Genomic DNA, 13,600 nt, shown 5'->3' with positions numbered 1-13,600 from the left:
GATAATTGCACAGGTTACTTGGTGGGAGGCAACCTGTCTCCAACCAATCACAGCCTGACTCAAACTGACTGCAATCATTTTCAGACAGATTAGCAAAGGTTTGCTAATATTTGAAGTCTAATTTATAAGCACAAATGGATTTGCCAAGATATTGACAGCAACTTAGTCAGACTACACCGAGAAGTGCAACTCATCTGCAACTGGTCTCTTTGAAATAGCAGACCTGACTAACTTGTCTGCCAAGTGGTCGTAATCTGGTTATATTCCTATAAAAACAAGACTGTGTCATGATGTTTTGGCACCATTTGTATCTTGTTATCTATAAGCACCCTATAAGCAATTTTGTGTATATGTTATTAGCACCACCTGTCATACAAATTGAGCTCTAAAGTGCTATAGGAGGTTAAAGAAATTCCAGGGAGGACCTTCATCAATGTATCTGGAAAAGTGGACTTACATTTTCCATAACAGCAGCTTCAAACTTACCGATACTGTTCAGAAAAGTCAAATGACATATATAACATATTAATGCAACGTTGTAGCATGTCATTAAGAGAAAAATTCTAATCTAATCCGAATTGGCTATTTCTAACGTTAGCATCCATTTAAAGATGAAATATCAGCGACTTTGAAACATGTGTTAGCTGTGACCGGCGATTGTTACATATCTTAAAAATGATTTTTTTAAAAATCTAATTTTGCCTTAAACAAACCTCATTGTGGACACATTTTAAATGTGACTGCCAAATGTGCTGGACAGCAGTCTTGTGCTAATGCCTATCTCAAATTTTAGATGATTGAGCAGAGCAGTGGGATTAACTTCCTTTTTTTCTATTTAGGCCAGTGCCAAAAGAGAAATCCACTGAGAAAAAAATCGCACTGAATGAGTTTAAACTTAATGTGCTTATCTTGTTTGAAAACCTTTCATTTCACAAAGTTCTGGGTGGGAAGGCTGATTTGTGCACCGTGACAGGTTAATGATTATCGAGCTCTATCTGTCATTTTCTCCTCATTTTACTTTGCTTTTTGTTATTTGTGCCGCAGATATCTTGACACAAGACATCACAAAAAGATCAATCTCCTTTCAAGTACACAGCTGAGCCCCCGGGAAGCCGTTTTAAGACGTATTGCACTCTCATTCTTTTGGGGATATGATTCTTTTTTGTTGCTGTTAACAAGTTACAAGTGCTTCATAGCCAAGAGAAATGAATACCGAATAACTGGCAAGGATCAATAAATCATTATGTTTAGTCATTGGGCTGAATAGAGAATAAATGACAGTCGAGGCAATTAAGAATAAAACGAATAAAAGACAAAAATTAAGGCTTGTGCTTTATCGTCAGTGGGAAATCTTTTTTAAATGCATTTTAGAGGTGATTGGAATGATTATAACTCTGGCAGCCAGATGCAAAAAAAAGAAAGAAAAAATCCTCAGACATCACAGTTGCAAATAAAACTGATGCAGTCTGAGGTGAACCGTGTTGGAAACATGTTTTGTTTTTGTTTTTTTAATTGAAAAGTGTATTTATTTAATCCCCGAGTGTTACACAGGGGCACCTTTCATGCGGTGGTGTCACTGTAGAGAAAATAACAGTTAATCCCATGTCACAGACTGTGAATCCTAAAGGGATCCTTTCAGTGCTCCAGAACCTACCATCCCCTGACAAAACACAGTCCCTTCTGGCGCTAACGGCTCCCCGGCTGTGACAAATATGGTTTGAGAAAGCCGGGAATAAAAATGAACACCACTGCAGTTCTTTATCCCGCCCCAGGTGAGAAGATGGGGCGGCGCTTTGCGCGATTTGATCCATGTCGAGCTGTAAGTGGATTAAAAAGATCCATTGATTCTCCCCTCCTTCTGTTCGCACATCACACTGGCGCAATTCATTGAAATGTTCCAAAATCTTTATTATCTGCCAAACTATGCGTGAACTTTTGAGCCTTCCACGCTGACTGGCAGCCACTCCGCACCGACTGTCCTTTAAATAACTTGCAGTTTTGCCAGAAATGAGAACATATTGGCAAAATTCGTGTAAGTGGGCTGTGGGAACAGTGCTACCGTGACACCCTCATACTGTGAACATTATGTGGCTTTTTGAAAGCAATGAATTCTTCTTCTTCTAAAAAGAAAAGATCATGTTTTCATAAAAGATTTTGTTAGCAGCTCTGGGGAAGCTGAATCTCATCTGAATGACGATCGCCTGTCGATGCATTACGTAATATTGACATTTACTGACCTCACTCTACCGGAGGAGCTTCTTATTCTCTCCTCTGCTCCTCCTCTCCGAGCTTGTCTTTTCTTTTTCTTCTTTTTCATATTATGGAAAACTAAGTTAGTCAGATAGAGGAGGGAGATTCAGCTGAAATGTGTAATGGTGTGAGAAGCTGAAATGTCTTTGCATCCTCCGACATCATTAAGTAGTTATAAATGCAAGCAGTAAGAGGGTGTTATGGATTGGTAGTTTTTTGGAAATTACAGAGAGTATATGAAAATAGAGCGAATGCTACAAAGCCACAAATCTCAGCACATTCATCATGAAGTTACAGCAATTGACCGCTGACACTATCAAGCATAAACAGATATGGTTGCTTTGGGCTCTGAGATTTAAAAAGAAAAAAATCTGATTTATTGCCTATTAGAGGCCCACCCGAAGCTTTTTAAGGGATTGTTTGCTCATGTAAACTGTGGCAATTCAGGGAAAGCTGAGGTATACAGTTTGTGTTAACTAAGAGAGCAATATAACTTTTATTATTTAGGTTCAAATAAATTTTATGTGTACATAAGTCAGTAATGGGTTTTCTTTCAAAGGCAGTCAGGATTAAAGTTTGGGGGTTTTATAGTAATTCAAATAAGTCCCACGACCCCCCTCAATTTTTCCTCTGCATGAGTTCCAGATTGCTGAGGTCCAGGGAAGATTTTGTCAGTGCCAACTGGGAGCACCTGGACCCTATGTTCCCAAACTGTTTAGATGTTGTTGCCACGTCTTTCTATCTTTCACTCACCTGCCTGTCTGCTAGCATGCTAGTAGTCATACATGTTCATACCACTGATCCCACCAGTTTCCACATCTAATTAGATTTGCATTTAATGTAGCCAAGTTTTTTTGTTTTTTTTTAAGTTACTTTGTTGAAATGCAAATAGTGCGCCAAGCCTTTTTCTTGCAGCCTTACGAGTTAGGCAGTGACAAACTGGGGGCTCGTCCGGGATTCAGATGCGGGACCTCATGTTTAAACTGAGAATCATGTCTCTGTATTAATCCTTTAAGCTAAACTTGCAGTCATGTAAAAAAGAAAGTTTTTCAAATGAATCTCTGCAGTCCTGTGAAAGACGTACACCCTATGATTCAATAGTTTGATGAGCCAGCTTTAACAGCAATAACTTAAAGTAATGGTTTTCTGTATGACTTCTTATCATTATTTCACATCACTGTGGAGGAATTTTGCCTCACTCTTCTTTATGCTGCTTCAATTCAATGAGGTCTGCAGACATTTTTTTATATACAGCTCTGCTAATGTATTCAGTATTTTAATCAGGCTGAGGTGTGGACATAAACTGGGCTATTGCAACACTTTGATTTTTTTCCTTTTTCAGCCATTGTTCTGCAGATCTGCTGTTGTGCTCGGGATCATTGCCCTGTTGCATGACCCAGTTTCAGTCAAGCTTAAGGTGTCAGACAGACAGCCTTACATCTGACTCTCGAATACTTTGGTAAACAGAGGAGTTCATGGTCAACTCAAGGACTACAAGGTGCCCACGTCCTGTGTCTTTTCCTCTTAATTCCTATGGAAGCAGTAAGGGCGTATGTGATTTTGCACAGAGCTGCACAGCAGTCCTGTGTATGTGACTTTTCCCCCCACGTGATTATACTTGTATAATGCATTTTGTCTAATGAGGTTTTCATATGATTGCTTTACATGGTGTCGTTACTGTTAAGTGGCTGAGTTGGTGAATTTAAATATATGAATTCAAGTATACTATGTGTGCAAAAATCTGAATCTTGAAAGTATAATCACTTGTACTTCTGTGCAGTAAATGTGTCTCAATTCAAAACTGGAGAAAAGACAGTAACATTGGTATTGATGTAATGCATTTTTTAATATACTTGGATAAGATGATTCATGGTTACTTGTCAAAAAGGAGAAGTAAAGCCAAGACTTTCAGGAGCCGAACTATGTTATCATGGACAAAAAGTTATTAGAGCAAAGTTTCTTCAACAAGACAGGGAGGGTCTGTCTATTAAATTCAATTTTACTGGACTTTGAGACCTGATTATGCACCACTGAACCTACGTTGAGTTACAATATCTAACTTCTTATCTGGCTAATGATACAGACGGCAACTTCACTGAGCTCCCAGCATGAGCACACAGTGAGAGGAAGGGAGAAAAAAATGCTTACTGAGTTCTTGCAGTTGCTTGAGTTGAAGTACTTCCTCCTCTCCCTCCTCTCCTGAGCTGAAGTGCAGGGAAGAGCCTTCCAGCATAAACCAGCCCATCCTCCAGTAGTACAGGTCGTGACCTTCTTTGTAGTGGAGTCTGCCAATCAGTTCACTCTCTTTCCGCACTAGTCCCTCGACTTTAGGTGGGATGAAGCACTGCGGATCCGATAAGTAAACAAAAAGGAGTCTTATTTATTAGGAATGTCTATAATTAAAAACACTGGCAGCGGCCAGTGCTACCCCTCAGCCTCCTAGTACTTGCATTGTTATTGCAAAATATTACATTGACAAGATTTTCTGAAAACTTGACCACTGGCCTCTAACCTTTGGGTCAAGGTCACTGAGATTCAATATTTTCTGTGATTTTTAGTGGATACACCTGTGTTATCAGTTTCAAAATCCTAGGTGACGTCCCTGTCAAGAAAGATACATCCATGATATAAATTTGAAACTTCTATGTTGCTTTGCTCTCGACTGCCCGGCAGGGTGACGACAACAGCCTATTTTATGGGTTTTTTTTTAAAAAAATGTGAAACTAATAGCACAGCTGAAGCCTCATTTTCCTTAAACAGACACCCGTAGACACATTCACTGCTATTCTTTAGACACTGTTCTGTAATTTAAGCAGAAACACTCAACTGTGCCTAGGTCTAAAAACGTATTGATTAAAGATGTGTGTTGCAGTGTCCATGATTGGGTTTCCTGGGAGTTGAGGATAAAACAGGGACAGGTTTGTGTAGTGTTGAATGATTCTGTCAGTATGTGAGGGAAGGGAAAGAGAGACTACAGCTCTTAATGAAATAAGCAAAGGTAGGTTGATGCTCACTGAAGACACAAAGAAAATAATTGTTTACGAGTGTCATTGTGCACTGTATCTGCAAACTGTGTCACCTTTGTTAGCGCCTGGATCCAGTCATGCTGCGTTTCCTGTGTTTCCGCTCCGAAAACCAGCAGTCGCTCCGTCTGCAGGTACAGTTCCACGGTAAACACAGCCCTGCCAGAGATTCACAGCTCACTATCAGATACGAGGAAATGAAAACGTCCTAACAGACGCACACAGAAAAACAGAAAACGGCTAACGAAGCATCCAAATCTAGCTTCAGTTTTCACACAACCGATACGTACGTTAAATCCAGGCAGATCTGCTGGGCAGCTTTCCTGAAGCAGCTGAGAGTCGAGTGCCTTTCTAAAGGCCACTTCTGTTTTACATTCCTCTACCAGATTTGTTTAAGAGTGGCGAGTTTGTTTATTCACCACTCCTATGGTGCTCTGGCACACAAGTTCGTTAGTATTTAGCCTCTATAATGTTCTATATGTGGGATCTTTGCTGTGCTCTCAGTGCCTCAGACTCGTTGCAGAGACACACTGCCAACGTACAGATACCGGTCATTTCTTTATATTTTGTTAGCTTTTCTATGCATGAATGATTCAAAGGTCAGTTTTAAGTGTCTTAAAATACAAATTAAAAAAATCATTCCTCTATAAGTGGTTAGGTACAAGGACTGGAGCAAAAATGGGTTAAAAGTAAAAAAGCTTTCATTAATTTCAATGCATATAACCACATATAAAATTTCATGTTCCTGTCTAACAAAGGGGTCAAACAGAAACTGGTACAAATAAATACATTCCTTCAAAGAACCATTACTAATTGCAAACTGCGAAAACCATTAAAGTTGTTTTACTGCAAACTGGAAATGATTATCAAAAATGTTCACTACAGCACAGTTCAAACTGACTTTGGCTCATGTGTGGCATTTGTATTTAGTGTTTTTCCCACCATTCTATACTTTTAATGCGAAACACACTTTATGAGGCGTTATCCCACCTTACGTGTTGATGCAAATGCCATCGGAAGCTCCCCCCGTATATCACAATCACAAGACTTAATTGGATTTCGCCCACCAAGCTCGACTGTCTACATTAAGAGGACAGCTTTTATAAAATTAGGAGCAGTCGGTTGTTTTAACAACATTTAATAACAATAATTTTTGTTGTGATCACTGTACAGGTCTTTGACTAAATGTGTTGCAGATCAGATCATCGGTGGATATTCACCTGCCTGAAAACATATTTGAGCATAAAAATTGAAGGTGTGCGTGCACCAAACACGTGAAATAAAAAAAAGGAAAAAGAGAAAAAGAACAGGCAGTATGCACTCATCCATCCCCACACTCGCAGGTAAAACCCTTGCTGTCGGCAACCCAAAGGCAACTATTAATCTTTGTTGGTCTTTCTCTTCCTGTTGTTTCTGCCTCCATCTCCCTCAGTGAAGGTGCACGGGTCAGAGTATCACTCGCTTAATGGTCGGTACATACTGGCGAGCAGTAGTTCCCTTTCTATTGGTGCGCTACAACGAGGGCAGCTCTAAATGCTACAGCGACGGCTGTTTAAGGTTGCGTGTCGCTGGGGTCACGGCAGCGCCAAGCTGCTTGCTTCTAAAGCGTGTCAGGGGAACAGGAGAGACATGGGTGTTTGTGCGCTCTTTGCGTGACCTGGCCCTCCCCCTTTCCCTGCAATCCCCCCCTGCTGCCTCCGCGCTGGGAGGCTTGCAGGTGCTTGTTACAAAGGGGGTCCCAGAGGAAGTGTGAGGGAGAGAGCGGCGGGGGCGGGGTTACCTTGATGCGCTGGGGAAAATTCCTTTGTAAAGAAAGGACAAGAGAGAGATGAGAGATGAACGCTGCATCATGAGAGTCCCAGAGGGAGGGAGCGGCTGAGGGGGAAGAGGAGAGAAAGAAACAGGAAGCAAACTAGAAGGAAGGAGAGACAGAAAGGTGTTGAAATAATGATGTGTGCAAGAACATGAGCTATAAGAAGCAAACATGGGTCACTGTTTTGTGTTGTACATGGCATCAGTTTGAAACGGTTTGTCCCCTATGGACCACCTCACGGATAAACTTTATCTGCACAACAGCAAACTACATGTAGTTATCAAACTTTATGCCTTTAAAAAAAGTTGATGTGGACACCAGTTCAGTGGAAGAAGTCAGCTTAAGGCAGTAAGATGGTTTCTGCAAAAACCTGCCTTTATTAAACGGTGATCAGAATTCGGTCCTACCTGCCCTGGTACAGGGTGCAGCATTTGTTGGAGCAGAGATCTCTGCAGGGATATTTCTGTCCTTGCTGTTGTTTAAATTTAAATTTAGTTTGAAAGTTTAGCTGTTGTGTAACTTTCAGGCAGGGGAAAAGAGTCACTAGGTTGGTTATGCACTGTAACAAAGGACAAAAAAATGATACAGATCACAATCACGCTGCAGCAGGTGAGCGACACACGAGGTAACAAGCACATGACAACAATAGAAACACTAATTTTAGTAAAGATTTTACTTTGAAGTCACTCATTTTCCCCTGTCCTGTAGTGGGATTTATTCATAGACTGCGAGATGACGTGACTTTGAGATTTCTTAAAAGGGGACCTCTTATGGTTACTTCCAACTATATTGCTTTTCTTAGTATCTGTGAGAGCAGCTTTGCATGATTCACAGTTCAAAATAATCCTCGTCTGTCCCATACTGGGCCCTGCTACAGCTTAGTAGCTCATCCAGCGTCATCTACTTTTAGGCCATTGTTTGGCTCTCGCAAACAGAGGTTTGAACAGCAACTGTGTGGCCTTTTTGTCCTCGCAGCCTGTGCTGTGTACCGGAAATACCCATATTAGAGATATCTGCACACTCTGGCTGTTTCGTTATAGCAGTCTGGACCTGCCTCACAGGGATTCCTTGCACATACACCACGCTTAATATTGTAACCGTCTATTATTCTAGCAATATATACACATATATACTAGAAAAAAGTAGTTAGCCCTATGCCCTCACAGCAAGAAGGTTCCGGGTTCAAATCCATTGCTCTGGCGTTTGCATGTTCTCCTCGTGTTTGCGCTCCTTTCTCTCAAAGTACAAACACTTGCACATGGGGTTAGGCTAATTGGTGATTCTAAATTGCCCAAATGGTTGTCTGTCTCTCTAACCTATCCCTGCGACAGGCTGGTGACCCGTCCAGACTGCACCCACCTTCCCCCCCTATGACAGCCGCGATAGGTTCTAGACCCCCATGTGACCCTGAATTGGATTAGCAGAACAAAATAAACACATAATGACATTTAGTCTCTCGCTTTGTGATGGTTAAAGTGCAACCAAAGAGGTGATTCAGTTAGTTTACACCTCAGAAGAGTCTGAAGTCTGTCTTTTTATGTGAGCCTGAGCCTGACCATCTAGTCTTAGTGACACATATCAGACAGCCTAGTCAGTTTTATCTGAATATAGATATAGAGATGTTCAAAATGTTGTCCTGGATGTACTGCTGTCTGTCTGGTCCCACCACGTTTCCACAAGAGAAATTAAGGCACCTATGATACAAATTATGCAATTGTTAGCAGCCCAAGAAACTTTATTGCACGCCACGCTGTGCAGGATGGCTCTGATAAACTTGGGTATGACATCAAGTTTGATGTACATGGATATTAGAATGATAATTCCCAGCTATGTCCTCCTCCGTGGGGACAAAACAGTTTTATAACATGCTTCTGCCGCCATAAATCAGCTATATTTCTTCTTTGTCTTTGTTATTTTGCATGTTTTACCTCAATCTACTCTGCCTGGCTTTTGTTTTGTTCGCACAATGATGCCACTGCTGCGAAGATCACAGCACCACCCTAAAGTTTGACCGTCAGTTTCCTCCTAGGTCGACCAGATGAAACCAGATGGAACTGCTCTCCCTATGCAGCTTTGGAGGCATATCACAAGATATGATTCTTCCACACTTGTCATCTTTTTATCCGGGACTCTTTAAGTAAGAATTTCAGTTCTACTACTTTGCACAGATGAAAATCAAATAAGGAACCCTCAATTTTCACGCTCATGCTGCCACCTTATCACAGCAATCAAAAGAGCTCTCTGTCCTTTATTGCACATGTGAAAACTCCATGATTAAGGAAATATTTCACACATTACTGTAAAAAGCTGACCCTCCTTATTAGAGACCAGATTTTTAAATTGGTTCAATTCAATTTTCAAGTAGGCTTCATTTACACACGCTCGTGCTATTTTAAGTGTGCTGGAAAATAGTTTTTTATACTAAGAGTGAGTTAAGAAACACTTCCTCACAGACGAAACTTGCAGTACAAGACTTACCTGTGTTTTAAATATGCACAAACTTATCTATATGTATTTTTGTAGTTTTTTAGTTTCTCCTCAATGCTCAATGCTTTCGTGTACCTCGGAAAAGTCTAAACTCCCTGCCCTACATAGAAACCCCATGTCACTTGCAAAGTCGACGTCTAAGCTCTTCCAAAAAGCTTGTGTGCGAGAGGAGGACATGATAACGAACATGACAGATAATGAAACCGCACCAAAAAAGCAGCTAAAAAGGACGAAAAAGAAGCAGTTCCAAGGCTTTCAGCTAAATCTGAAGGTCGGAATCGACTTACAAATATTCTTGTCAGAACAGGCAGATGAGTAAGAAAATAATTTTTAGGCAAGGAGAAAAAAAAATCAACTTATCACCAGCTAACATACACCCTTTGCATTAATTCCTTAGGAGTGGATTTCTAATATTCATAAACTTTAGCCAACGTATGTTTTGGGGCTGCGCTATAATTCACGGTGTCCTCTGCCACGGTGAAATTACCCAAATGCCATGTTTAATGGAAATGACACCTACGGTCTCCTGCAGCGTGGTGATAGGCTGCTGGTGGGAGTGTGTCATCTGCATACATTAATATTCATGAGCGGCAGACAGTGGAGAGGTGAGACGTCCCGGCTCTCTCCGTGCACAGGCATGCTGGGAACGCTGGAAGTTGCAGGATTGAGACGGAGCGAGGCAGAGCTTAATCTAGTGAAACGCACGGCCATTATGAGCGCCAGCGACGGAGAAATAATAGCTGTTGCCGAGGTCGCGCCGTGACCTGTAACTGAGATTTATGTGCAGGGCTAAAAATGGTGCAAGTCGATGCTGCTTTGTAGCACACTCACCAAACACACACACGCATGATTATCAGTGTAACCTGTCACGGCAGTGTGTGTGTGTGTGTCCAGCTCATTAAAAAAGGTCAAAGTTTTAGCAAGCCAGATGTGTCTCTAATGGCTGTATACATAACATTTACAAATAAAAGCATTGTTTCCTCTTCATAACATCTGCTGCTATCATTAAGGACTTGGCTTATGCTTTAATCATAAGCCGTTATCAGACTCCGAGCTCGGGAACAGGGGGACAGGCACATGAACGCACATACAGGATGCAGTGGGAGTGTGACGCACGTGAGCGGGGACGTATGGGGACATCTGCTGTTTCTTTTTTGAGTGTTTGTACCACTTCCACAAGAAATAAATAAATAAGTAAATAAAAGTTTGTTGTCAAAGCAACTTTTTTTGTTGTTTTTTTGTGGTGTAGCTGCATCATAATCTGACTGAGGAGTGCTGAACGCGATCGGGGTGAGGCGGAACGGTAACACGAACACAGGAAGTGGCAGTTAAAACTGCAGCCCCACCAAAGTAAATAGTAAACATAGCGCTCATAAAGCCCTGATGGTTCTGTAAAACTGAATAATGCTCAGTCTGAGGTTATGCTAATGAGACACACGACGAGGGGAAAGAAACAGAGCAGAAGCCTGGGTATACATCCACGTCAAGCAGGCTGTGGTGCTGCAATATATGAATAAAACGTGCAGTAAAAATGATTTTAACCAATAAAAGAAATAAATTATTCAAAATGCCTTTTGTGTATGTGTGACACGTGTGTCCTTAAAGCAGATTTAACAATCACATAAATTATGATTTAGTAGAGAGGATGCAAATGAAGCATTTCAAAGCAGTTTAACTGCAGGGTTGTGCTGCGTATGCTTATGTACGAGGGATGTGCATGAATAAGAGTAAATTTAAATGTTGAGTGTTTATGAAAGCCTTATTACCTTGTTGATCTCCTGCAAAGTGTAATTTATGTGCGGTCCCCACATGCTGGATTTAAATTAATGTTAAATGCTCGACATTAACAGCATAGCAGGGAAAGCTGTGAATATCTGGTAGGACCAGGATGGGATGCGTGACTTGCAGACGTGTCCCTGGCTCTAAACAATGGCACACAATAAAGACTGATTGGTGTGAAACATCGCAACAACTCTGAAGGTCATCGAAGGTTTGTAGAGATGCGCAAAGCCAGAAAAAGCTACAAACGCCTTTATGAAGACCAAAGTGTAAACCAATCCACAAAAACACAAATCATCAATAATAAACGTTCAATCCTGAAAGTGGGCCAAGTGTAGAAACGCGACATCTCTGCAGAAATCTCTATATCTCCATTTGTAGCTCCACTGTTAGAAAACACTGAATAAAAGTGATGCTAATGGAAGCATTGTCCCCCTCTGATATCTCAATTTGTTTCAAGTTGAAGGTTTAGGCAAAAATTTACAATGTTTTGTCTGAAAGCGGAGAAAAAAACTTCAGCCCATCTGAAAAACGTAATTACAGCACGGGATAGAGCACAAGTAGAGGGAGCATCATGGTTTGGGCTTTGCTTCACTACCTCGGAGCCTGGATAGATTCACTGAGGGAATGATAAATCCAAAATTGTATGAGGTGATTTTAAGGAAGAGTTTCATGGCAAAACTTAGAGGTTGGCTAATTTAGTAAGACAATGAGCCAATAAGAGCGAGGTTTAAAGAACTGTTACAGTCTCATGGGCTACTATAGGACATGTGATGGTGTTTGTTGCTGCTCTGGGAGGTTTGAGGTTATTTAAGAGTTCTCTCTGGACAGCTCATATTGTGAGTTTAAAAAAATATATCAATCTGTTTAATATATGTTTAAGAAATACATTAAAAAACAAATGTTAGCACTACTTTACAGCAGTAAATGAAGTTTGATGTTCATTTGAAAAGACTCTGTAATAATCAGTTCAAGCTTAGGGGAAATTTTGAAATCTAGTCCATGATTTGGACTGAAGTAATTTCCTGAAGCCTTTAGATTTTCTTCTTCATGTACTCACTTTCACTAATTAGTTGATTTGTGTGTGCATTCATACCCAGCTCCAGTCATCGTCTCTGTGTGGTTGACAGCCAGGCTAATGACTTCGGTGGCGTCCACCCTGCCAATGGCTGAAGGGCTTCGCTCGCTCTCATAGTAACTCAGGAAGCCGCCTTCCAAAGTACACCAACGGCGTGCCATGTCTGAAATTCACACATACGCAGAAAGCAGCATTACAAATACTGTGTATAAGGACAGGCCACTACACACTTAGTCATGCATTCCAATGATAGAAAAAAGGACGTAAGAAAGCTTCTGAAACTACTAATTAAACACTAGTCGAAACTTGTATTAAAGTGGTGACTGATAAAAACGCTGCTCTTTTGCTGCTGGAGTTCGCTTTGTTTTCAACCTTTTGGTTGCTGTGGAAAAACGCGTACTACCTTCCCGGTTGGGGAGTGGTTACTGGAGGGTGCTGGCAGTCAGAATCAGAATCAGAAAAAGATCAACTTTATGAATCCCAGAGGGAAATGGAGTCAACTGGTAAAGTGAGTCACAAAGATGGTGCTCAATCTGACTGTTCTGGTCGCTAGTGGATTGGTGCTTTGCACTGAAAATACCAGCTTATCTGCAAAAACTTGGTAACTACAAGCAGTGACAGTTCACCTTCAAAGTTAAAGATATAGCACAACTTTTACTTTTAAGGCAAACAGTTGCCACTTCAAGTTTCAGTACCATTCAGTAGTTAGTTAACAAGGTTTTGCAGACAAGCTGGTGAATCCTGTGCCACACCATGTAACTGTTTGCAGTCAAGTGCACCTACCGGCAGCAAGCAGCCTCCTGCAACCACTCGCCAATTGGTCTGGGAACGCACATTTTTCCCTAGCGACCAGTGGTTATCATGCGGTTGGCCGGGGCCTTAGCTATTTTATCATATATTGTTAAGGGGTTTGTCTGCATATACATTATAATATTCTGATCTATGCCTGATGCTTTCAACTGTTGGTCATCCATCACTACCTAAACTAAATAATGAGCTTTTAGGTGGGACCGTGTAATGTTTCTGAACAGTCACCATTGCTGTGGCCACAACAGTATGATCTTCATGAGCCAGTTCATGGTGCCAGTGGTGTTAATGCAGAAAACCTGATGAAACACAGTCATCATTGACAAAACTTCCCCCAACTGTGCACTTGCTGCTATAAGTCAC

General features: G+C 41.1%; 1 protein-coding gene across 5 annotated transcripts in view; it reads right to left on the bottom strand.

Moving 5' to 3' along the window:
- The window catches only part of arap2 (ArfGAP with RhoGAP domain, ankyrin repeat and PH domain 2), a 171,489-nt gene that overhangs the window by 47,268 nt on the left and 110,621 nt on the right, over positions 1–13,600 (bottom strand). For all 5 annotated transcript variants that reach the window (XM_085136842.1, XM_085136832.1, XM_085136817.1 and 2 more), the window contains 3 exons: positions 12,449–12,593; positions 5,330–5,432; positions 4,399–4,594 (listed from right to left, as the gene is read on the bottom strand). In XM_085136842.1, coding sequence (XP_084992968.1) covers positions 4,399–4,594; positions 5,330–5,432; positions 12,449–12,593 — 444 coding nt within the window. The remainder of the gene's footprint in view (positions 1–4,398; positions 4,595–5,329; positions 5,433–12,448; positions 12,594–13,600) is intronic.

This window comes from Neolamprologus multifasciatus, chromosome 3 (assembly GCF_963576455.1).
Source record: "Neolamprologus multifasciatus chromosome 3, fNeoMul1.2, whole genome shotgun sequence".
Classification (NCBI taxonomy): Eukaryota; Metazoa; Chordata; class Actinopteri; order Cichliformes; family Cichlidae; genus Neolamprologus; species Neolamprologus multifasciatus.
The sequence above is the reverse complement of the archived record's forward strand: the minus strand, read 5'-3'. Positions and strand labels throughout refer to the sequence as shown.